The sequence below is a fragment of the Delphinus delphis genome, chromosome 10 (assembly GCF_949987515.2).
Source record: "Delphinus delphis chromosome 10, mDelDel1.2, whole genome shotgun sequence".
Taxonomy (NCBI): Eukaryota; Metazoa; Chordata; class Mammalia; order Artiodactyla; family Delphinidae; genus Delphinus; species Delphinus delphis.
This window is the reverse complement of record NC_082692.2, coordinates 47,148,574-47,175,666: the sequence shown is the minus strand read 5'-3', so window position 1 is coordinate 47,175,666 and position 27,093 is coordinate 47,148,574. Positions and strand designations below refer to the sequence as shown.

At 38.5% G+C, this 27,093-nt stretch overlaps 1 protein-coding gene across 1 annotated transcript in view; it reads left to right on the top strand.

Moving 5' to 3' along the window:
* The window catches only part of NEK10 (NIMA related kinase 10), a 312,540-nt gene that overhangs the window by 249,428 nt on the left and 36,019 nt on the right, over window positions 1-27,093 (top strand). The window contains exon 33 of the mRNA XM_060021364.1: window positions 14,364-14,480. Coding sequence (XP_059877347.1) covers window positions 14,364-14,480 — 117 coding nt within the window. The remainder of the gene's footprint in view (window positions 1-14,363; window positions 14,481-27,093) is intronic.

Here is a 27,093-nt window from a genome sequence, read left to right as displayed (position 1 = left end):
TACAGTAACTTTAGTTACTTTAGTACAGTAACTTTAGTTAACTTTAGTTACAGGTAACTTTAGTACAGTCAGGTACTAAAGGTAACTTTAGTATAGTCAACCAGAGAATCTTATTTTATTTGTCCATCATTATTAGCTTGGCATGTTAACAGTATCAAAATGCTTTCTGTATTCACTTATTTGATGAAATATATAGGCTGTTTTACTAAAATTTGTATTTTTGCTTGGTAGGAATGTTAGCCAGTTGAATTTTGATGCTTATAGTGCATACCTACTAACAAAAAAAAGTAACCTTGTTTTACATACATATTTCTATAAGCTCTACACCTATATGATATGAGTAAGCATATCTTTTCTTCTATCTCTGTTACTCTGACACAGATAATTTTAGTTATTTGTATTTGATTAAAGCAGTGTTATATCACATTGTTTCTCTAATAATGTAAAAATTATGGATTCTTAAAACATAAAAGTTTATAGTAATTGTTTGAGAAAAAAGAGTGTATTCCTTAATATTTCTAATTTCTATTAAAGAGGACCAAAGTTCAACAGTAATAGTAAAGTTTTTAACTAAACCTGGACAATTCAGGAAAAAAACTTAGTGACTGTGCTTTTAACATATGTGTATGACTCGAGTATAAAGTTCTATTTTACTACTTTGGTTAATTTGGAATTATTGCTTAATGTTATTTTCACTTTGGCTTCCTTAATTCACATTCTTTTGTAGAGTTAATAGGTATAGTGAACAAAGGAGATGTGAATTGATTTACTGTAATATTAGTCCATGTCTCCACATTTATTAAATTTGCTTTGGAAGAGTTATTGACAGTTTGGGGCCAATCTGTCACTATCAGCATAGATGCAAAAAACAGATAGCTTTGTTATTAACATATCTAAAGCTGTCATGCTGACCATGCTCTACTCCTGCTATTTTGGCATAAGGTAAGTTCATAACATAATCATGAAGTTAAAATAATTGTCATTGATTGGTTTTATAATAGTGATAGCAGAATACATACATATGTAAGCAATTTGCAGTTCAGTTGTGATTCATAATAAGAATTATTTTTCCTAAAGGGTATGTTGAGTTAGCTAGTTTAAGACTTGACTTTATGTCAGCAAAATTGATCAGATCTCTGGATAGTTAAACAAACTATTTAGCACAGTTAACATGTAATATATTATATTTCTTAGACCTACAGTTTGTTATACTATCTACTTTTTAAAAATTTACTGATTCATATATTTTAAATTTAAAACAGAATGTACTATAGCATTTTAAGTGTTGTCAGTGAATGCTAAAGTTTACCTATAAATGAGTGATTAGTTTCAACTAATCTTGTAGAACACAGTAATGCATATGAGGAAATTTGGGTTACTACTTACAAGTTATTCCACTTTCCAGTAAAACAAAAAATTTTTTTTCTTCATCTTAATGCAAAATGTTTTTTCTGCATATTATAAAAGTCATACTTTTTAAAATGTTGCAGGTAAAATTGGACTATTGGTTGCTTTATCAAATCATAAACAACTGGTACCAGTCCCATCCACTTAGATCACCTTCTCTGCAAATCAGTATTCTTTCCATTATGTATAACCAATAGCTATAGTCCTGTATTGCCTAAGTGCTCTGGAAAAAAATTGTCAGAGATGAGAGAATTTTGTCAAAACCTGGGTATGCTCCCAGGACTATATCTAGTATGTGAACATCATTTTCCATGTGCTATGGCAGAACAAAGGGTGAGAACTATTATTTTAGAGTGCTAAGTGACTGTATTAGAATATGATCTTGCCTATATTGTACTCCTAAAATGTGAACTTCTAGGTTCATATTGTGGTCATACAGCAGTATTTGATGTACCTCCAAACTCCTATAAAACAAATAACCATGAAGCTGTTTCAAGTTAACACTATTAAAAATCCTCTTGTTCTGTCTTTTGATACTAACTAGATTGTATAAATTATTTGATAAGATATTCTTTAGGTTAAATAACAGACTAGTTCTCTGACAACAGAGTTGAAAATTTAGGAATTTCTATACTGAATGGATGAAAATATTAACAGTAATTAACATGGAATCAATGAATGAATAAACACTTTTTACACATATTAATTATTTTAGCTCTATTTCCCTAACCTTTGTCACTTATAGATTACCATGGCACAAATTTGGCTGTATCTGAGTACCATCTATATTACTATTTTCCAAATATCAATTTCTTTAATTTGACTTACTTTCTCAACTTAAAGTTATCTAAAGGGAAGTTTATATTTTTGTTACAAATGGGAAACCAGAATAGCGTCACTTGCCATAATAGGTGACAATTATAAAAAATAAATGCAAATCTAAGCAAAACAATATTATTAAATTCTAGTAGATACTGTTATCTGCTTATCCTGAGATCTGTTTTCTTTGTTATGAAGGAACATTAGCTCATATCTCAAAGATGGTGATGACATACTTGTTCCATACTGAAACTTAACCCTTGATATAATCAGTAGAAAGAAAAGAAAACTGGAAAAGGAATACCTTTTATACCTGATCTACTTACTGTGTAACGTTATGCTTTTAAGTGCCTCTAGCTGCAGGAAACTCAGTTATGTCCAAAAGTTCTCGGGATGAATAATTTTTTAAATTGAAGTATAGTTGGTTTACAATATTATATTAGCTTCAGGTGTACAACATTGATTCTCTATTTTCATAGATTATACTCCACTTAAAGTTATAAAATATTGGCTCTATTTCCTGTGCTGTACATTACATCCTTGTATCTTATTTATTTTATATGTAATAGTTTGTACCTCTTAAACCCCTTCCCCTAATTTGCACCTCCCCCTCTCCCCGCTGGTAACCACTAGTTTATTCTCTGTATCTGTAAGTCTATTTCTGTTTTGTTCTATTCATTTGTATGCTTTATTTTTTAGATTCCACATGTAACTGAAAAATACACTGTATTTGTCCTTCTCTGTATGACTTATTTCATTAAGCATAATATTCTCTAGGTCCATCCACATTGCTGAAAATGTCAGAATTTCATTCATTTTTATGGCTGAGTAATATGCCATTGTATATATACACCACATCTTCTTTATCCATTCATCTGTTAGTGGGCAGTTGAGTTGCTTTCACATCTTGGCAATTGTAAATAATGCTATAATGAAATTGGGATGCATACATCTTTTTGAATCAGTGTTTTTGTTTTCTTCAGATATATAATCAGAAGTGGGATTGCTGGATCATATGGTAGTTCTATTTTTAATTTTTTGTGGAAACTCCATGCTGTTTCCCATAGTGGCTGAACCAATTTACACTCCCACCACCAGTGTGCTAGGGTATTTATGTGTTGTCTTTTTGATGATAGCCATTCTGACAGTTGTGAGATGATCTCTCATGGTGGTTTTGATTTGCATTTCCCTGATTAGCAAGGTTGAGCATATTTTCATGTGCCTGTTGGCCAGCTGTGTGTCTTCTATGGAGAAATGTCTATTCAGGTGCTCTGTCCATTTTTAATTTTTTTATATTGAATTTTATGTGTTCTTTATTTATTTTGGATAGTCACCCCTTACCAGACATATCATTTGCAAATATCTTCTCCCATTCAGTAGTCTGTTTTTTCCTTTTGTCTATTGTTTGATTCACTGTGCAAAAGCTTTTAACTTTCATTAGGTCTGATTTGTTTATTTTTGCATTTGTTTGCCTTGTCTGAGTAGACATATTTAAAAAATATTGCTAAGACCTATGTCAAAGTGTGTACTGCCTATGTTTTCTTCTAGTTTTATGGTTTCTAGTCTTACATTTAAGTCTTTAATCTCCATTTTGAGTTTATTTTTGTATATGTTATGAGGAAATGTTCTAATCTCATTGTTTTACATGTAGCTATCCAGTTTTCCCAGCATCATTTGTTGAAGAGATTGTCTTTTCCCCATTATATGTTCTTGCCTCCTTTGTCATAGATTAGGTGACCACATGTGTGTGGGTTTATTTCTGGGCTCTCTACTCAGCTATGTGTCTGTTTTTGTGCCAGTACCATACTGTTTCTGACTACCATAGCTTTGTAGTATAGTCTGAAGTCAGGGAGCATGATACCTTCAGCTTCATTCTTTTTTTCTCAATATTGTTTTGGCTCTTCAGGATCTTTTGTGGTTCTATATATTTTAAAATTATTTGTTCTAGTTCCATGAAAAATGTCATTGGTATTTGATAGGTATTGCATTAAATCTATACATTACATTGGGTAGTATGGACATTTTAACAATATTATTTCTTCCAATCCATGAGTGCAGGATACTTTTCCATTTTTTTGTATCATCTTCAGTTTCTTTCATCAATGTCTTCTAGCTTTTTGATTATAAGTCTTTCAATTTCTTGGTTAAATTTATTCTGAGATATTTTATTCTTTTTGGTGTGATTATAAATGAGGTTGTTTTCTTAATTTCTCTTTATGATAGTTCATTGTTAGTGTACAGAAAGCAACAGATTTCTGTATATTAATTTTGTGTCAGTTCTGTAAAAATAATTTATTGGTTCTGTTGTCTATAGGGTCAAATTAATCAAACAATTGGATATTTTGAATTGGAAAAATGTCTAGGGTCTTTTATGTATATAAAAGAAATAGTCCTTCCCTGTTGAGATAGGGGAAATGATGTTGTATATTTGTGAAAATTAAATCATACCAAAACATATGATGAGAAATTTATTCTTTGTCAAGTTAATAGGGTACATTTTAATGTTATGGGTGCTATTTGTGTAGGTCAAATGTAAATTTTGGGGAGTGTCAGTCAAACCCAAATTTAAAATGTAAATGTAATGTCAACTAAGACTATGGCCAACTTTGACTGGATTAACACTGATGTTTCTCTCTCCTTTGCTGGGTTTTTCATTTTTCAGCAGCTAACACCCAGGCACTGAACTAATAGATGGGAATTATTATGCTCTGCATTTTGAATAGAAATTTTCTCTTCATGATTTCCAGGCTCTTAATTATCATACTAGATGACTGAGAATCTATTTTTATACTTGTCTTTTGTTCATAAAGATTACGTCTATGTAAAGTAGTCAATGTTTCATCCAAATACTCCAGAGAGCACAGCTATATTCTAGTTGTCCTTATTATGAGCAACTTTCAGTAGCTTGCTTTCAAGTTAGTTATTAACATAGAATACTTAATACTAGATATCACAATTGCCAAGGTGATTTTTTGTAAATGCCTTCTCTAATTTTATTGTATAGCAATTCTTTTAGCATGTGAAATGTGCTTACCAGACTTTAATCAAAACTCTTATAATACTAGTCTACACTATGCAATTTGACATATAATTATATATTTTTCTATATTGTTTGTTGGGATTTGGGTATGTTAGTCATATTTTGCAACCATATTATAAGCATCTTTAGTAAAGTTTGCATATATCTTGAGTATTTCCTCTGAGATCAGCCCCCTGAAAACTACTTATTTTGTAACTGATGCAGACCTACCACTGTTTAAACCCTTGTTTATTCTTGCTATTGAGAGCAACTGAATAAGTAATCTTGTGATTACTTAAAGACTAGGGGGGAAATGATATTTTAATGTTAGACTTCAGATTGGGGAAGAGGTGGGAGATAACACATTTTCTCTATCAGTGATGAATTGCGTCCTAGTTCTTCATGCCAGGCAGGCACTGGGGGAGTGTGGACCAGTTGTAGATTTTTACATATTCTTTGGAGGACAATGTCTTTTCAAAAAGGTACTCAATCTCACAAATTTATTGATGGTTCCAATCCAAGCCTAAGTGCAGACTGCAAATTAGCTGTTAACGCAGCCCACAACACTGCCCCGGGGGTTTCTGCACTGGGAAAAGGCTAAATGAAAGGAGGAGAAGAAAGCTACACCACCCTCTGGTAGGAGTAAAGGGAGGTCTATGTGGCTTGGGTGATGATTGTAGCTTAGTGTACAAATAATTGAGTCAATGTAGAAAAGTAGGGCTTTCAAATTCCAAATTGCCATTATTAATGATTACTGAGATTCAAAAAGTGGTTTCAGGACTTTCTTGGTGCTGCAGTGGTTAAGAATCCACCTGCCAATGCAGGGGACATGGGTTCAAACCCTAGTCCAGGAAGATCCCACATGCTGCAGAGCAACTAAGCCCATTGACCACAACTACTGAGCCTTGCTCTAGACCCTGTGAGCCACAACTATTGAGCCTGTGCTCTAGAGCCCATGAGCCACAACTACTGAGCCTGCGTGCTGCAACTACTGAAGCCTGTGTACCTAGATCCCATGCTCCACAACAAGAGAAGCCACTGCAGTGAGAAGCCCGCCCACTGCAACAAAGAGTAGCCCCCGTTCGCCACAACCAGAGAAAGCCTGTGCGCAGCAGCTAAGACCCAACACAGCCAAAAATAATAATATTTATTTATTATTTTAAAAAAGTTGTTTCAGAGTGCTTACAACTACCCTTTGAATTGTTGTCATACAGTAATTTGAGTATTGCAGATGGTGACTGGTGAGTAAATAGTAATGAGAAACAGGCAAGAGGCCTCTTCTGGTTGGACCACCTTCCTGCCCTCCAATACAGCTGAGATCTCATTCATTGTTAATTGACATTCCTCACTGTGGATTCCATAGATTATTTGGGATGTTTTAGATGACATGTTAATTAAAATTTTTAAACTTATTTATTTATAAGTTTCTTATTTATCTATAAGAAGCTACTTATTGTTTCTTACCACATTGGAGTCAAAAAGCACAATTTTTTTTAATTTATTTATTTTTGGCTGTGTTCAGTCTTTGTTGCTGTGCATGGGCTGTCTCTAGTTGCAGCAAGTGGGAGCTACTCTTCATTGCAGCGCACAGGCTTCTCATTGTGGTGGCTTCTGTTGCTGTGGAACACAGGCTCTAGGCACGTGGGCTTCAGTAGTTGTGACATGTGGGCTCAGTAGTTGTGGCTCACGGGCTCTAGAGCACAGGCTCAGTAGCTGTGGCACAAGGACTTAGTTGCTCCGTGGCATATGGGATCTTCCCAGACCAGGGCTCGAACCTGTGTCCCCTGCATTGGCAGGCAGATTCTCAACCACCATGCCATGAGGGAAGCCAAAAAGCACAATTCTTAAAGTTATTTTTTAGCAATAATCCTAGTTTTATTTAAATTCCCTTAATGATGGGACCAGATGGAGGACAGAAGAACCTGTTCAAGAGCATTTGGAGACAGGGATTTTTATAGTTGTATAAGTATATTTTTATAGTTGTGGAAGTATATATAGTATATATATATATATATATATATATATATAGTAAAATAAGTATATATATAGTAAAGAAAAGCTGAAGCAACATTGCTAAATTAAGCATAAGATTGGCAAATTTTCTGTGGGGCAATAAAGGCATATCATTTTTGTGATTAACGTCTTGATTGGCCTATAAAGTCATAGCAACATGTCAATTTCTATAGGTTAACCACTAACTCTACAGGACTGTAACTGCCTTCACCTTTATCGGTGTGGATTAAGAGTATTAGATTAGAATCAAGTAAAGCTATTAGAAAATGTCGTAACATGATATCAGAGAATCAAGCAATGATTATTTTGTCTGTTTTCCATGATTGAGATAAATTTTTCTTGTCCAGGTAATTGAATGAGAAGAGGGTTCCTAGCTTTTCTTTCTGTTCCTTTTAGTTTGATTGGTTAGCTTTTGCATACATAGTGCTGAACACAGTGTATTTTCACAGCACAATATTTTCTTCTTGAGAATTCTGAGCTTCAATAGAGTTGACTTTCAGAGAAAAAAAGGTTCCCTCTAGTAGGAATAAAGGGGGCCAATATGACTTGGTTAGTGATTGTAGCATAGTAGAAGAACAACTAAGTCAATGGATAAGGGCCAAGCTATATGGACTAGGCCAAATGCATGTTATTTTTAGGCCACAAATTCAGGGGGAAAAAAGTCTAACTTTCTATATTTTCCCAAAACTGAACTTAATTTTTATATTAAGCCCCTATTCCACATCTCAGAAAACATAATCAATTAGCCTAAATGCAAATTTCAATGTGTTGGTGATTTCTTTATCATATCAGGCTTAAAGTCAGACAAACAGAATTGCAGTCCTCTTTCTTCTTCTTCTTCCCTGAGTGGTATTTTTGTTCCAAGGATTCAGTTGGCATCATTGTACTGAGGCTTTGAGGCTGCCTGTGCTGGTATCTGCTCTGAGTACTGGGTCGGGGTCACCCTTCCACGTTGCTGTCCTGAGAAGTGGGCACAGCCCTCCCTGACTTCCAGCTCCCAGTACACGTTCCCATTTCTGTCTGTGTCCCCTTGACATGAAGGCAGGACTTCTGTGGGGCAAGCTCTTTGCTCTGTCAGCTCACCTTCTCAGGGGTCTGGGAAGGTTAGCCTACTCTTCCACACTCTCTGGGTTTGGAGACTTGGGGGCTGAGCCTCTGACACCCTAGGAAGCTGTCTCTCCTGCCCCATTCCATCCCAGGTCATATGGTGCAGGGAACATCTGCATGGCTAGGACCTCTCAGAGCTCGCTGTGGGAACTGTGCCCCCAGCCTTTCCACTCTTGAATCCCCAAATGTAGAGACTTCTATCAAACATCTCTGCCCTCCTCACTGCCCCCACCAAAGACTTTGCCCAAGTGAGCTGGAATTTGAATCTCTTCTGAGACCTTCTTTCCTTCTCATATGTCTTTGTCCTTCCTCCTCAAAGAAGCTTTATCTTATCCAGGAGGGGCAGGAAGAAGAGTTTGTTCAGCTACAGGTCCTGTGAATCTCTCTGCCTTTTGCTTAGACTAATGCTTTTAAAGTCCAGGAACGTATCCTCTCTGTTCCCTGGTTCCTCTCTACCTCCCCATCTTGGGGCAGTGCTTGCCTCACTCTGCTTCTTGATAACAGGAGGTTCATGAGGTCAAAAGTAAGTGTGGGAAATAATACAACAGTGAATTCTTCACACAGCATCTTGCCATGTGTATTATGTAGTCATTTTAAGGGGATTGGCAACTTTAAATATCCTGAGATTATATATTTTTGAAAAAAATAAAGACAGAGAGAATTTGGAATAGGATGAAACTCTAATCCTCACACACACACAAATTAAGCCTGAACAAGATGTGAGATGCATTATGTAAAGGTGATTCAGCCAGCATTCAAGAGTGAAGGACCTCAAAGCAGCCTTGCTTCTTTGGCATTTAAACAGCTTGTTTCTGAAGCTGGAATGAAAGGGAGTGGAAGGAAACTGGTCACCCGGGGTGAAAGGTGCTGAGGCTTTATTGCAGCTTCCTGTCATCTTGTTGGAAGTTCTACCAGGGGCTGGACCGTGGGGGGACTAGACCCAGAACCTTGAGTCTCTTCCTAATAATTTCTACCTGATTGTGGAACCATCTATTGGTCTGTGTTGGGAAAGATTCCATGCCCACACCTCCTGGTCATCATCTTCTCTCTCACTTCCCTCTCTCCCACGGAGGGAGTCATTTAACAACTCAGGTCCAAGCTTCGGCCTCTCCTCAGCTCCTGCTCCCCACAGACAGTCACCATGTGCTGCTCCATGCCGGGCCTGACTTAGGCCCTAGGCCTCTTCTCATGAGATCACCTTTCCTGAAATCACCATCTGCTGTGGTCCCTGGCTCCCTCTGCAGATGTACCCAGTACTATACCTTTTCATGGTACTGCACACAGGGAAAACTGAACACTCTGCCGTTCTCCAGATGTGGCACTCACTTAGCTGACTCCTGTCCTTTGCTGAAACTGTTTTTCTACTCAGAAACTGCCACTCAAATATACCCTCCCTCACACCAAATCCATGTCCTGTGCCTACTGAAAGCCTATTCATTCTTCATGGTCTTCTCAGATGAAATGTTTGCATCAGTTCTCTGTCCTTCAACCGTGGCCCTCTAAATGGACCTCCCATGAACCCCTTGTGAATACAACATTCTTTGTCTAATTTTGCTGCCTTCTATGCACTGGGCACAGAGGTTCATTGCTGAGAATTTGCAGATTTAAGCTACAATTCAGTTACTTTATTTCCTTTTCACAAAAGTAGAGGAAAGAGACCAGAGCAAATCTGTTCACTGTACTTAAATTTAAAAGGTTGTCTTTCAACAGGGCAGTTGGTCCCATATGGAGAAGCCATGTATGTTTTAGCCCCCTTTATAAAAGGAAACTATTTTTTTAACTTTTTCAGGGAGCTCCTGCTCAATACTTTCTCTTCTCCAGTTGTTCAAAAATTCCTGATTCTTAGCAGAAAGAATTCAGAAAAATAGTAGGTTGATACTATATCATGGTCAATTGGGGGAACATGAATAATCCATCTTTTGTTCAATTTGTAGTAATTAACAGTTTCAGAGTTTGTGTTGTGAATTGTGGTTTCAATAGACTGGATATATGATGTAAATCAAGTCTCAAAGAACGAGTAATGGGCAACTAACTTGGCTATTGTAATGTGCCATGAGATAATAAAGCAGATATAGTACACTGCACAGGCTACAAAGACATAATGCTTCCAGTTTATTACTTGTACATGCTTTCCAAAAATATTTGATCCATTAAATGTTCAAAGGTATAGTCAGAACATGTTAAAAGTAGCAACTCCTTTTAAGAAAAAGTGGTATTTCAGGTGTGGGAAGGAGCATCTATATTATGTTATATTGTCCATAATTTCATGGTCTCCCAGTGACAAGTTAGGAGACTAAGTCAGTGTAGAGTTTAGGGCCCACCTTGTTGCATGTCCCAGTTCTTCAGTCTTGGTTACAATCTCGTTAATTTCAGTCATCTATAAAATGGGGATAGAAACAACTACCATTCAGAATAGTTGTGAGGATCACATGAGACTAAATGTGTAAAACCCTTGCCAACACCTCCTCCAGGTCCTCCTACCCACCACCACAGAGGGGAAATGTAGCTGTTTAATGTCATGCTAACTACACAGTAAGCTAGCAAATATAAATTTTTTTACACCCTAAGTAAATTGCCTCTTATAATGAATTTTGTAGTTTCCTTCTAAGTTTTAAAACACTAATTAAGTTCACTATTTTAATAAAAACCATAAAATGAATATAAAGTATTCCAATGTAAACTTTGATTTTATTTAAATTTTAATGAGACCAAATGCTTTCTATCTTTCACAGTAGGAACCATATAGATATGAATCATGGGCATACTATATATGACTGACGCTGGAATATGATCAGCTTCTATGATGGCTTTTTTTTTTTTTTGCCATGCTCCCCTACTTGCAGGATCTTAGTTTTCCAACCAAGGATCCAACCCAGGCCCTTGGCAGTGAGAGCATAGATTCCTAACCACTTGTCCACCCTTTAAATTGAAAAGAAGTAACAAATTAGGTGAAAATACTTTTAACATGTAAAATACAATAAAAGAATTAGTAGTCAGACAATGTAAAGAGCACTTACAAATCAATAAGAAAAAAATGCTTGGGACACAAACAGAAAATCACCAAAGAAGTACAATAACCTCGTCAGCATTCAGATAAACAAAAAATAAAACAAAATCAGCTTGGCAAAATTGAAAAGTTTGATTATAATGTTGATCACGATATAGAAAAATTGATTCTCTTCTGATCAGAGTGCAAATTGATTCAGCCACTTTAAAATGTATTTGTTAAAATAGGAAATATGTGTATCAAAGGGCCCAGCTATTTAATTTCTCCTTATTTACCCTAAAGACCTCTTGTACTATGCACAGTGAGGCACGCACATATATACCCACTGCAGCATCATTTATAATCATGAGAAATTGAAAAAAAAACTAAGTTCCCATCAAGACGGAAGTGACTAAGAAACTATAATGCATGCAGGACATGTAGTACTGTTCAATAGTGGTCATAAAGAATAAGTTATAACTGGGTGTGTTGATAAAAAAGAATCTCCATGACAGAGAATAAACATTGTAAAACAGTCTTATAATGTGTCACCATTTATTTAAAAAGAGGGAAATAAAGCATGAGATAATACTATAGATTTTCTACAATACTAGCTTTCAAAGTCTTTTTGGAAGTAAGTCTTTTTGGAAATGACACTTAGTAAGACACACATTTTATATCTCAACTGGGTGGATCCTTACTACATACAATGCACTTTGAAATTTTTATATCCTATTCTATTTCATTTCATGCCATTCCATTCCATTTTTCAAAATGCTGGTCATGACTCATTAAACAGATTTAGGACTCAACTGCAGTTTGAAAAATATTGTTCTGAAGATACACACTGAAGTACGTAAATAGAAAAGTAACTGGAAGGCAACACACCAAGCTGATATCAGAGGTTTCTTCTGGGGAGGTGGCTGATGGGTGGTGGTTCCAGGGACCCTCGAAGTCTCTTCTGTGATACTTAGGTTGTTTTACATTTCTTTGCTTGTTTTACGATGGGCATGTGTAATTACACATTTTAGGATTTATTTTTTAACGAGTAAGCAACCAAAACTATTTTCAAAACTCAAGGACTTACCTTATGGTCAAAGGTCTTAAGGAAAATAATTTTAAGCAATTTTGTATATTGAGTAATTCAGAAGGCACACATTCTAGCTAACTGTCTCTGTTTTTATATCTAGCCACAGATGAATACATTCTTGTGGCAAGGTAGACATCCCACTCAAAATGTCATCACAAATCTAAGAACTCTCTGCCATGCTGTGAGATTTTAACTCATTACCTATGAATGAAAGTCCATATACCAAAAACATAAAGTAATCAACATAAGTGTGATCAAAAGCCGTCCAGTTTCAGAAAATACAAAGTTAGTCTTCCTATAGCAACATCAACTTGGCCACATTAGTTTTGGATATCAGTCTAGACAAACAAATAATTACATTTTAAGAATTATTTCTGCAAAGAAGCACCATTGTAGAAAATATGACATATATACTATTGGCCATCTCTTCAGGCTGGAGCAGATACTTCCAGCTCTCTGTTTTCTATTTCAGAGCTACCTTAATTCTTTCTGATTTACCTTCACATTTTTACCCTAAGGGTAATTTACTAAACCTCATCTTAATGGCAAGTAATTGTTGCTTAAAAGGAGTTAGACACAGTTCCTAGAGGAGGTAGATCCTTTAAATTGCAAACATTTAAACAGGGTATTAAATGAAGATGAACTAGAGCTAGATGATTTCTTGTGTGAATTTCTTAACAAACTCAGTAAAGATACCCATAAGGAAAATAATATTTCTTTCAATGTTATATTTATTTTCTTTTTTGTGGTTTGTGTCCTAAACATACATTTTGGTATGCTAATAATAAAACAAGTTGGATCTTTTAATGGCCACATTAAATTTTCTCTATAAATGTTCTGAAAACAAGTTTTTATGGTAAAATATGCAAACTTTCTCAGAAAGCATTTATATAAGAATCATTTTTCAAAATCTTAGCTGTTGCTAAAGCAATTATTGTATTCACATTTAATTTCATGTGCTCAAAATTGTCTGGAGGTAAGAAAAGAAGGACTTTGGAAATTTTCTTTAAAAGAGAAATTGGCAAGAAAAACGTTATTTCAGAAAGTATGCTACATGTTATTGGGAGGAAGGGAAAGAGCAGGAATGTGGGAGAGAGAATAATATACATCCACATATCTGAAGTCTCTCTTCTATTTTCTCTAGTGTGGATCTGAGGGTGAGAAGAGGCAGAGGGGACCTTGTGGCTAATACAGGGGTCAAGGCCATTCCTTTAAATAGCTTTACATTCCTCAAAGTTAAGAATGGGCCACTTGTGGCTATGACATGTGAATCTGGGAAAGCAGCTTATATGCAGTTTGATACCAAGCTAGCCTAGAACTGTGAAAGTGATGTGGCTCTGTGATGAGAATTCAGGATAAATTATAGATGTGTCTTATTTAGACCTGAAGAGAAATCTCAGTGAAAATTATAATTTGTAATAATCAAGGGTTGGGAAGTAACATAATTTTCAAACCCTTGATTATTACAAATTATGTTTTTTTGTTTGCTCTTTAAGATTGCCTATTCACTATTTGCATTTTAGTAGTTTTAATAAAATTAGTTTTATTTGCTACTGAGGGCAAATGAATTTAAAATTTTTAAGTGTGATAATCTCTTAACTGCACATATCTGAAGCCCAACTTTTCAATGGCCACAGTATCCAAGACACCACTGACCTTGTGGCAGCCTGGTGTAATTGCAGGCAAAATTTCCAAGTGATAAACAGTCTTTAAGATGTTACAAATGATAACATTATTATGTTACTTAGAGGTCTAAGAAGTAGAAGGAAAGAATTGTGCATCCCATATCATAAAATATTGAAGTGTAACAAGGTCTCTACATATTTTCTAATTGGTAGGATGAGAGTATTTTTTTTAGAATTTTACCCCATTTTCCACTTAATACCACTTGTGAAGGGGAAAAGGGTCTTGATTAACTGCAGAATTTTTCATCCACAGCATCTGCAGGAATTGCTGTGTCCCAGAGGAAAGTACGTCAGATCAGTGATCCTATTCAGCAGATCTTAATCCAGCTGCACAAAATCATCTACATCACTCAGGTCAGTGTGCTAGCTTTTTATTTCCTTTTTATCTTAAGTACAAGTTTGGTGCTAATATTGGTAAGGAACTACTTTGAGAAACTTTCAGTTCGAGTGATGCTTGTTCTTATTCTCTCCAACTATATATATTTGGGAACACCTTAGCTTAGCAGCAGAGCTGGGAAGGTCATAGGTTAAAAGAAGCAGATAAGTCAGGTTTTCCCTGTGACTCCTAACCTGCTCTTTTACTGCTAGTGCCCAACCAAAAACAAACTTCAACACAAATGGCCCTTTAATATGGGGGTGAAAGTGAGGACAGAGTTGGGCTACAGGAAAGAAAGGAAAGTAGTTCCCTAATCCTGACGAGGCTGGGATAAAACCAAGACCTCTCAAAAAACTGAAAACACAAAATTCAGGATTTTAAAAACTTTTTCTAAATCTCAGTGACCCTTAGGCATTGGGGAAGTAATCACTGGTTACAAATTATTTACAGAAATCTTTCTAACGATAAGGAAGTTGAATGGTCATTTACCAAAGTTAGGTACTGTTAATAAGAAAACAAATCTTGTAGATAAATAAGTGTAGATATTTGGACAAGAAAGTAACTATTATTTTGAAGTTTAAGGCTGTATGTCTTAATATGTAGTTCATTCATCTGTTCATTTTTTCATTTAACATTTAATTACTAGATGCCTACTATGTACCATCCACTATTCTAGGCACTTGAGACATATCAATGAGCAAAACATATAAACATTCCCTCACCCTAAGATTCAGAGACCCAGTCTGATGATTCTGTCAGTTGCCAATTGTGGCAATTCCAATTAAATATTCAGGTACTAGAGAGAAATATCACCAGGCCAGTGGAACAACTGGGCCCATTATAAGTCTAACTTGGGCTAATATGCCTCCCCCCTCAAAGAAGCAAACAAGCAAAAAAAAAACCATTTTGATTAGTGTACCACGGTGGCATTATAAGACTCTAGGAAATAGAGTCAGTTTATGACTGGTGTCCAGTATTCCCTGAAAGCCTGTGTACTTCCTTCTTCTCTGTGAGCAGTCACCCTAATAGATAGCTGCAGGGCTCTCTGGAGAAGGGTTGGAGGAAATTTTATTTATTTTATATTTATTTTATAAATTTTATTTATTGCATAGGTATAGCAATGTTTCAGGGCCCTTCCTCAAGGAGCCCCAGCTTTCCCACTAATTAAGGGGCATTTGGTCTTTGAATTGACCAACGTCTAGAAACTATTTGAGAGGTGGTGACTCTCAATTGAGGGCAACAGTAACTCAAATCACATTTTTGAGTTACTAGAGTGTCTTTTCTGTTATATGGATTAAGGAATACTCTAGTAGGATGACCACATGTTTCTTTCCCAAGAGCACCCCGATCAATTAACTACCATCAGAGATCTCTGTGGGCCAGGCATTCTCATTAACAGTAAACATCCCTGCCACCCTTTATGGTAAATGCTCCCAACTTGTCACTGGTGGTCAGGGGCTGCCTCTTGGCCTCTGCTCCTCTGGGATCACATCATCCGCACTGGAACCTTGTACTTTCAGTGTCATATCTGGCCTACAAAGGAGAGCAACTGTAAGGTCTTCAAGGATGCTCGTTCTCCCCTCTCCAATGTGTTTCTCACTGCTTTAGTGAAAGTGAAGCCTAACCTGGCCTCTGTACCCTGACACTGAATTAAATCTTGGACACAGAGTTTTGGGTGAAGTAGAAAAGAATAGCTTTATTGCTTTGCCAGGCAAAGGGGGCCACAGCAGGCTAATGCCGTCAAAACTCTGTGTCCCTACCTGGAGTGGGTAGTGAGGAGTTTTATGGGAATGGTTCAAAGCGGGCATCATTAGCTCGTGGACATTCTTCTGATTGGTTGGTGACGAGGTAACTGGGAGTCAGCATCATCAACCTTCTGGTTCCAACCGGTCTGCGGTCTACGTGCTTGTGGGCAGCATACAGTTAACTTCTCCCACCTGGTGGGTGTTTCAGTATCTGCAAAACAGCTCAAAGATATTGTGTGTATCCCTTAATGGGGACCCAGGACCCTTCCCCAAGGCTGAACTATTGTTCCTCTTGACTGCTCCTCCCTTGTCTCTGCATCCCCTCCCTTCCCTAATTAGCAACTGCTTAAATCTGCCAGTTGGAACTCAGGGAAGGTCATGGAGGCTGAATGAAACCTATTTCCTATAATCAAAGAAATGGGGGGCACAGAAAGCCTTTTGTGCCCAGGAGCCCCACAGGGTCCTGTGTGGTATCAAAAGAAATGGCTTCTGAGTGTTCTTGCTAAATGAAATTGGGAAGTGAGTGTGCAGGTCACCCATGGTAAATCTATCCCAGCATTCCTGTCTCTCCAAGCCTTTGAATTTCCTCCTCCACAAGCAAGAGAAGCTCTGGCATTTTATCCTCATTAAATGTAGGCCACCATTGAGTCCAGGTTTTAGTATACCTCCAGTTGCATGAACTAATATACTAAATCTAAACTCTCTAGTAAGCACACACATTTGAATGAATTCAACTTGATATAGTGCTATATTTCATCCTTCTTGGCCTGATACCCTTAGAATCCACTCCTGCACATGTTCTCTGGGTTGCTGCTGATATGGAATAGCAAAATCTTTTGATTCAATTCTTTTGATGAAGAGCAGATAGGGAAATGTACCAGTTCCTCTGGATCATACTGAGATATGACCCTTGTTGCTGACTTAAAGCTCACTGTTGTGGGTCTTAAGAGGAATGAGCATCCCTTTTTAAGATATTACCCCTCATCTGTCCTAGGTGAGGTTAGTGTAGAGTTTTGAAGCAAAAGAAGTCTTATCTTCTCAGATGCAGGGTTTCAAGCTACTTCCACTGGCAATGATGGCTCAGAGTGAGTTGAGTTTCAAGACTGTCAGTTTTATCTGGGTCCAACAACATGTCCCTACTTGGAGTTTTAGTATCCTAATCTTTTTTTCTAACTTTTGCATGAGAAACTTTGTGAAATGTACATTCAGCTGACATTGTAATTCAGCAACCTGATCAATTAGATTTGTGTTTGATTATCAGCCATACCAGTGCTGTGGTAGCAAGAAATACATTCTATTATGGCTGACATGGAATCTTTCTGGCTCTTAGACTATGAATTGAGCTGAGAGTTAAAGGACCCAGGCTTGTCATGTCTCTCTGTAAGTGCCCCAGTGCATCTAAAGGACCCACCCACCCCACCATCCTCGTGGTCTTCATACTGCCTGACAGTCAAGTGTAGCAGCCACTCAAGCTTCCAGGGTACTCGCTTCAGTTGGCTCTTCATCCAGGTGACAACTGACTAACTGTGAGGCCACTGCATGCCATGGATTACTATCATCCTCTGTCCTATTGGCAAACAACCCAACAGTGGGCTCGGTTCCAAGGATACAGTCAAATCAATTTCCAAATGCCATCTCTATGGCTTCTCCTGGACATTCCTGGAACCAAATCTGTTTCAGTGAGGGTCTATTCAGGGGACAGAAACCAAACTGATTTCAACAGGGAAGGTTTCACATAAAGAATTGTTTAAGGGCTTCCCTGGTGGCGCAGTGGTTGGGAGTCTGCCTGCCGAAGCAGGGGACACGGGTTCATGCCCTGGTCTGGGAGGGTCCCACGTGCTGCAGAGTGGCTGGGCCCGTGAGCCATGGCCGCTAAGCCTGCGTGCCCGGAGCCTGTGCTCCACAACGGGAGAGGCCACAACAGTGAGAGGCCCGAGTACCACAAAAAAAAAAGAATTGTTTAAGAATTACTACTAATAATAGGGTATTATCTACTGAGGAGGGGAAGAGAAATCTAAAGACTATAAGAAGAGCAGATAGGGAAGTCACTACTTATAGGACTGAGGCAGAGCACCCAAGAAAGGAACAAAATAGAAGAGGACACCCTCATCCTGGGCTGAGGTCCAGACCTCACTGGAAAGCCAGAGAAATGTCCTGAGGTACTGTGCTGTAGACTTGCTGGAAATCAGCATGTAAGAGTGGTGTGCTGGGAATTGCCCACTAGGAACTGCCCTCTCTGGGACCAGGGGAGGCTGCCCACTGGTAGGTGCTGCTCCATGGAACTCTCTGGAAAGCTGCCTGCAGGGTTGGTGGCACTGAATCTGGCTGGGGGTGAGCACAGCTGGGGGTCCCCATTCCTACTGACCATTCACTGCTGCTAAAATAAGGCAAGGCAGGAGCATCACTGGAACCAGAAAGACAGGCTCCATCCTCCACTAGTGCCCTCTGCAGAGAGAGCTGAACATCCAGCCAGCTGACAAGGGATATATGTTCCAGTGTCACAAGCAGGGCAATGAAGGTGGATTTGGAGCTGAGAGTAAACAAACTTACAACTGGCACAGTTAGCCTGGGGGCTCAACAAGGGACTTATTTGGGACCTGCCCACCTCTAACTTCTCACTGTTTCCCCTTTGACTTCTGCCCAGCCTGGAGAGTAGCCTGGCTCTTATCTATCATATTTGGGTTATTTTTGGGGGTTTAAAAATTTTTTAACCAAATCTGATATTCTTTTCAGTTACCCTGAGGGCCAGCCTTTTGAAGGCTCAAGAGTCTAAAACTGATTACCCTTTTCTCCATTTTCTTCTGTCAACCTTTCCTTTAGGCAATCCTGCAGAACTGTCTACCTGATTAAATGAAAGTGGGTGAAGGGGCATAAGAACATAGGATGGGGGAGAAAATTGGTTAATAAGTCAAAATGTAATCTTCCATATCTCTATCGAGTAAAGATATTCAAAATTACATTTCCATTTAAATACTGATATAGATACATGGAGAAGAATTCTTAACTTCAGTGCTATGGAAATAACTTCAAATAGCTTGTTGGTTACCTTAATGATTCACTACTAAATTGAAAGAAAATATCCTTTGAAATTTAAATATAATTTCCATATGCGTGTCCTGCTAATTTTTATATTAAAAAACTTTTGAAATGGATGTATTTTGTTTCTTTATTGGAGTTCAAAGTATTATAAAGCAAGAATGAAACTATTATAAACACCTTATTATTATGTTCTTACACTGCCAGCATAACAAATGATTTCATACTTTTGGCAAGATGGAATTCCTTGCTACAAGTTAAGATATAACCACGGTGGTTGTAAAAATGTATTTCCAGAATACTTAAGTTTATGACATTGCTCATAGTAAGGAATGATTCCTCTTTGGGGAACCTTAAATTACAGTGCTAAACAAAGTCACTGCCTTTCAAATAAAGGAGATAAATACAAGTCTAAACATTACTCTCACATATTTACCAAAGCTTAAAGACCAAGGTCAATTTTTTCTGTTCCGTAATTGCAAAGGAAAACTTCTGAAAGTAAAACTGAACGGACAAACAAACAAAAAACCCTTCTTGTTCACATATTTATTTACTAAATTCCTGCAGACTTAAGCTGTGGTAGCACCCTGAATTGCAGAGCCAGATCCCTTCTGACAACCAACAAGTGACTTTAAATGGGAAACTGCTTACTTTTGGCTGGTGGTGGCCTTATCCAGTTTCCATGGAGAGAGATATGTGGAAAATATCTAAAAGCAACTATTTTAAAAGACAGGATGTTAGCATCCTAACTCTGCCTTCAGTGAGTTGACATCTGTTTTCATCAAAAATAAGATGGGGTCTGCTGGAGAAGATCGTGGAAGAGTAAGACATGGAGATCACCTTCCTCCCAACAGATACATCAGAAATACATCTACACGTGGACCTGCTCCTATAGAACCCCCACTGATTGCTGGCAGAAGACCTCAGACCTCCCAAAAGGCAAGAAATTCCCCACATACCTGGGTAGGGCAAAAGAAAAAAGAAAAAAAGGAGACAAAAGAATAGGGACTGGACCTGCACCAGTGGGAGGGAGCTGTGAAGGAGGAAAGGTTTCCACACACTAGAAGCCCCTTCATGGGCAGAGACTGCGGGTGGCGGAGGGGGGAAGCTTCAGAGCCATGGAGGAGAGCGCAGCAACAGTGGTGAGGAGGGCAAAGCGGGGAGATTGCCGCACAGAGAATCGGTGCCGACCAGCACTCACCAGCCCGAGAGGCTTCTCTGTTCACCCACGGGGACGGGCGGAGCTGGGAGCTGAGGCTCAGACTTTGGTCTGATGCTGGGAGAGTACTGGCAGCGGGAACACAGCCTGAAGGGGTTAGTGCACCACGGCTAGCCTGGAGGGAGTCTGGGAGAAGTCTGGAGCTGCTGAAGAGACAAGAGACATTTTCTTGCCTCTTTGTTTCCTGGTGCGCGAGGAGAGGGGATTAAGAACGCTGCTTAAAGGAGCTCCAGAGACAGGCGCAAGCTGCGGCTATCAGCGCAGATCCCAGGAACGGGCATGAGACACAGGCTGCTGCTGCCGCCACCAAGAAGTCTGTGTGCGAGCACAGTTCACTATCTGCACCTCCCCTCTGGGGAGCCTGTGCAGCCCGCCACTGCCAGGGTCCTGTGATCCAGGGACAAGTTCCCCGGGAGAACACACAGTGCACACCTCAGGCTGGTGCAAGGTCATGCCGGGCTCTGCCGCCACAGGCTCACCCTACATCTGTACCCCACCCTCCCGCCAGCCTGAGTGAGTCAGAACCACCGAATCAGAGGCTCCTTTAACCCCATCCTGTCTGAGTGAAGAACAGATGCCCTCAGGTGGGCTACACGCAGACGCAGGGCCAAATCCAAAGCTGAAACATGGGAGCTCTGTGAACAAAGAAGAAAAAGGGAAATTTCTCCCAGCAGCCTCAGAAGCAGCAGATTAAAGCTCCACAATCAACTTGAAGTACGCTGAATCTGTGGAATACCTGAATAGACAACGAATGAATCATCCCAAATTGAGGAGGTTGACTTTGGGAGCAAGATATATTATTTTCTCCTCTTTTCCACTTTTTGTGAGTGTGTATGTGTATGCTACTGTGTGAGATTTTGTCTGTATGGCTTTGCTTTCACCATTTGTCCTATGGTTCTGACTGTCTGGGGTTTTTTTCTTTTTACTTAAAAATATTTGTTTTCTTAATAATTACTTTTATTTTGTAACTATTTTATTTTATCTTACTTTATTTTATTTTATCCTCTTTCTTTCTTTCTTTCCTTCTATTTTTCCTCCCTTTTATTCTGAGCCATGTGGACAGGCTCTTGGTGCTCCAGCCAGGCATCAGGGCTGTGCCTCTGAGGTGGGAGAGCCAATTTCAGGACACTGGTTCACAAGAGACCTCCATGCTCCAAGTAATATCAAATGGCGAAAATCTCCCAGGTATCTCCATCTCAACACCAAGACCCAGCTTCACTCAACGACCAGCAAGCTACAGTGCTGCACACCCTATGCCAAACAACTAGCAAGACAGGAACAAAACCCCAACCATTAGCAGAGAGGCTGCCTAAAATCATAATAAGGCCACAGACACCCCAAAACACACCACCAGACGTGGACCTGCCCACCAGAGAGACAAGATCCAGCCTCATCCACCAGAGCACAGGCACTAGTACCCTCAACCAGGAGACCTACACAACCCACTGAACCAACCTTAGCCACTGGGGACAGACACCAAAAGCAACGGAAACTACGAACCTGCAGCCTGCAAAAAGGAGACCCCAAACACAGTAACATAAGCAAAATGAGAAGACAGAAAAACACACAGATGAAGGAGCAAGGTAAAAACCAACGAGACCTAACAAATGAAGAGGAAACAGGCAGTCTACCTAAACAAGAATTCAGAATAATGATAGTAAAGATGATCCAAAATCTTGGAAATAGAATAGAGACAATGCAAGAAACATTTAACAAGGACCTAGAAGAGCTAAAGAGGAAACAAGCAATGATCAACAACACAATAAATGAAATTTAAAATAATCTAGATGGGATTAATAGCAGAATAACTGAGGCAGAAGAAAGGATAAGTGACCTGGAAGATAAAATAGTGGAAATAACTACTGTAGAGCAGAGTAAAGAAAAAAGAATGAAAAGAACTGAGGACAGTCTCAGAGACCTCTGGGACAACATCAAATGCACCAACATTCGAATTATAGGGGTCCCAGAAGAAGAAGAGAAAAAGAAAGGGACTGAGAAATTATTTGAAGAGATTATGGTTGAAAACTTCCCTAATATGGGAAAGGAAATAGTTAATCAAGTACAGGAAGCACAGAGAGTCCCATACAGGGTAAATCCAAGGAGAAACATGCCAAGACACATACTAATCAAACTATCAAAAATTAAATACAAAGAAAACATATTGAAAGCAGCAAGGGAAAAAAAAAAAAAAGCAGCAAGGGAAAAACATCAAATAACACACAAGGGAATCCCCATAAGGTTAACAGCTGATCTTTCAGCAGAAACTCTGCAAGACAGAAGGGAGTGGCAGGACATATTTAAAGTGATGAAGGAGAAAAACCTACAACAAAGATTACTCTACCCAGCAAGGATCTCATTCAGATTTATTTTTATTTATTTATTTTTTTTGCAGTACATGGGCCTCGCACTGTTGTGGCCTGTCCCATTGTGGAGCACAGACTCCAAACATGCATGTAAAGCAGCCATGGCTCACGGGCCCAGCTGCTCCACAGAGTGTGGGACCTTCCCAGACCGGGGCACAAACCTGTGTCCCCTGCATTGGCAGCTGGATGCTCAACCACTGTGCCACCAGGGAAGCCCCTCTCATTCACATTTGATGGAGAAGTTAAAACCTTTACAGACAAGCAAAAGCTGAGAGAGTTCAGCACCACCAAACCAGCTTTACAACAAATGCTAAGGGAACTTCTCTAGGCAAGAAAACAAGAGAAGGAAAAGACCTACAATAACAAGCCCAAAACAATGAAGAAAATGGGAATAGGAACATACATATCGATAATTACCTTAAATGTAAATGCTCCCACCAAAAGACACAGACTGGCTGAGCATACAAAAAGAAGACCCATATATATGCTGTCTACAAGAGACCTACTTCAGACCTAAGGACACATACAAACTGAAAGTGAGGAGATGGAAAAAGATGTTCCATGAATACAGAAATCAGAAGAAAGCTGGAGTGGCAATTCTCATATCAGACAAAATAGACTTTAAAATAAAGACTATTACAAGAGACAAAGAAGGACACTACATAATGATGAAGGGATCTATCCAAGAAGAACATATAACAATTGTAAATATTTATGCACCCAACATAGGAGCACCTCAATACATAAGGCAAATACTAACAGCCATAAAAGGGGAAATCGACAGTAACACATTCATAGTAGGGGACTTTAACACCCCACTTTCACCAATGGACAGATCATCCAAAAGGAAAATAAATAAGGAAACACAAGCTTTAAATGATACATTAAACAAGATGGACTTAATTGATATTTATAGGACATTTCATCCAAAAACAACAGAATAAACATTTTCCAAAGGTGCTCATGGAACATTCTCCAGGATAGATCATATATTGGGTTAAAAACGTAGCCTTGGTAAATTTAAGAAAATTGAAATCATATCAAGTATCTTTTCTGACCACAACGCCATGAGACTAGATATCAATTACAGGAAAAGATCTGTAAAAAATACAAACAGATGGAGGCTAAACAATACACTACTTAATAACGAAGTGATCACTGAAGAAATCAAAGAGGAAATCAAAAAATACCTAGAAACAAATGACAATGGAGACATGATGACACAATACACATGGGATGCAGCAAAAGCAGTTCTAAGAGGGAAGTTTATAGCAATACAATCCTACCTTAAGAAACAGGAAACATCTCAAATAAACAACCTAACCTTGCATCTAAAGCAATTAGAGAAAAAAGAACAAAAAAAAAACCCAAAGTTAGCAGAAGGAAAGAAATCATAAAGATCAGATCAGAAATAAATGAAAAAGAAATGAAGGAAATGATAACAAAGACCAATAAAACTAAAGCTGGTTCTTTGAGAAGATAAACAAAATTGATAAACCATTAGCCAGACTCATCAAGAAAAATAGGGAGAAGACTCGAATCAATAGAATATGAAATGAAAATGGAGAAGTAAGAACTGACACTGCAGAAATAAAAAGATGATGAGAGATTACTACAAGAAACCTTATGCCAATAAAATGGACAACCTGGAAGAAATGAACAAATTCTTCAAAATACACAACCTGCCGAGACTGATCCAGGAAGAAATAGAAAATATGAACAGACCAATCACAAGCACTGAAATTGAAACTGTGATTAAAAACCTTGCAACACTACCCTCCTTTCCTTCTTTCTTTCCTCATACTTCTACTAATTCCCTCTACTTTTTCTCCCTTTTATCCTGAGCCTTGTGGATGAAAAGCTCTTGGTGCTCCAGCCAGGAGGCAGGGCTCTGCCTCTGAGGTAGGAGAGCCAACTTCAGGACACTGGTCAACAAGAGACCTCCCAGCTCCACATAATATCAAATGGCGAAAATCTCCCAGAGACCTCCATCTTAACACCAACACCCAGCTTCACTCAACGACCAGCAAGCCACAGTGCTGGAAAACCTATGCCAAACAACTAGCAAAACAGGAACACAACCCCACCCATTAGCAGAGAGGCTGCCTAAAATCATAAGGCCACAGACACCCCAAAACACACCACCAGACGTGAACCTGCCCACTAGAGAGACAAGATCCAGCCTCAACCACCACAACACAGGCACTAGTCCCCTCCACCAGGAAGCCTACACAACCCACTGAACCAACCTTAGCCACTGGAGACAGACATCAAAAACAGGAGGAACTATGAACCTGCAGCCTGCAAAAGGAGACCCCAAACACAGAAAGATAAGCAAAATGAGAAGACAGAAAAACACACAGCAGTTAAAGGAGCAAGATAAAAATGCACCAGACCTAACAAATGAAGAGGAAATAGGCAGTCTACCTGAAAAAGAATTCAGAATAATGATAGTAAGGTTGATCCAAAATCTTGGAGATAGAATGGACAATAGAATGGACAAAATGCAAGAATCAGTTAACAAGGACCTAGAAGAACTAAAGATGAAACAAGCAACGATGAACAATACAATAAATGAAATTAAAAGTACTCTAGATGGGATCAATAGCAGAATAACTGAGGCAGAAGAATGGATAAGTGACCTGGAAGATAAAATAGTGGAAATAACTACTGCAGAGCAGAATAAAGAAAAAGGAATGAAAAGAACTGAGGACAGTCTCAGAGACCTCTGGGACAACATTAAACGCACCAACATTCGAATTATAGGGGTTCCAGAAGAAGAAGAGAAAAAGAAAGGGACTGAGAAAATATTTGAAGAGATTATAGTTGAAAACTTCCCTAATATGGGAAAGGAAATAGTTAAGTCCAGGAAGCCCAGAGAGTCCCATACAGGATAAATACAAGGAGAAATACGCCAAGACACATATTAATCAAACTGTCAAAAATTGAATACAAAGAAAGCATATTAAAAGCAGCAAGGGAAAAACAACAAATAACACACAAGGGAATCCCCATAAGGTTAACAGCTGATCTCTCAGCAGAAACCCTACAAGCCAGAAGGGAGTGGCAGGACATACTGAAAGTGATGAAGGAGAAAAACCTGCAGCCAAGACTACTCTACCCAGCAAGGATCTCATTCAGATTTGATGGAGAAATTAAAACCTTTACAGACAAGCAAAAGCTGAGAGAGTTCAGCACCACCAAACCAGCTTTTCAACAAATGCTAAAGGATCTTCTCTAGGCAAGAAACACAAGAGAAGGAAAAGACCTATAATAACGAACCCAAAACAATTTAGAAAATGGGAATAGGAACATACATATCGATAATTACCTTAAATGTAAATGGACTAAATGCTCCCACCAAAAGACACAGATTGGCTGAATGGATACAAAAACAAGACCCTTATATATGCTGGCTACAAGAGACCCACTTCAGACCTAGAGACACATACAGACTGAAAGTAAGGGGATGGAAAAAGATATTCCATGCAAATGGAAACCAAAAGAAAGCTGGAGTAGCAATTCTCATATCAGACAAAATAGACTTTAAAATAAGAACTATTAAAAGAGACAAAGAAGGACACTACATAATGATCAAGGGATCGATCCAAGAAGAAGATATAACAATTGTAAATATTTATGCACCCAACATAGGAGCACCTCAATACATAAGGCAAATACTAACAGCCATAAAAGGGGAAATCGACAGTAACACATTCATAGTAGGGGACTTAAACACCCCACTTTCACCCATGGACAGATCATCCAAAATGAAAATAAATAAAGAAACACAAGCTTTAAATGATACATTAAACAAGATGGACTTAATTGATATTTATAGGACACTCCATCCAAAAACAACAGAATACACATTTTTCTCAAGTGCTCATGGAACATTCTCCAGGATAGATCATATCTTAGGTCACAAATCAAGCCTTGGTAAATTTAAGAAAATTGAAATTGTATCAAGTATCTTTTCTGACCACAACGCCATGAGACTAGATATCAATTACAGGAAAAGATCTGTACAAAATACAAACACATGGAGGCTAAACAATACACTACTTAATAATGAAGCGATCACTGAAGAAATCAAAGAGGAAATCAAAAAATACCTAGAAACAAATGACAATGGAGACACAACGACCCAAAACCTGTGGGATGCAGCAAAAGCAGTTCTAAGGAGGAAGTTTATAGCAATACAAGCCCACCTTAAGAAGCAGGAAAC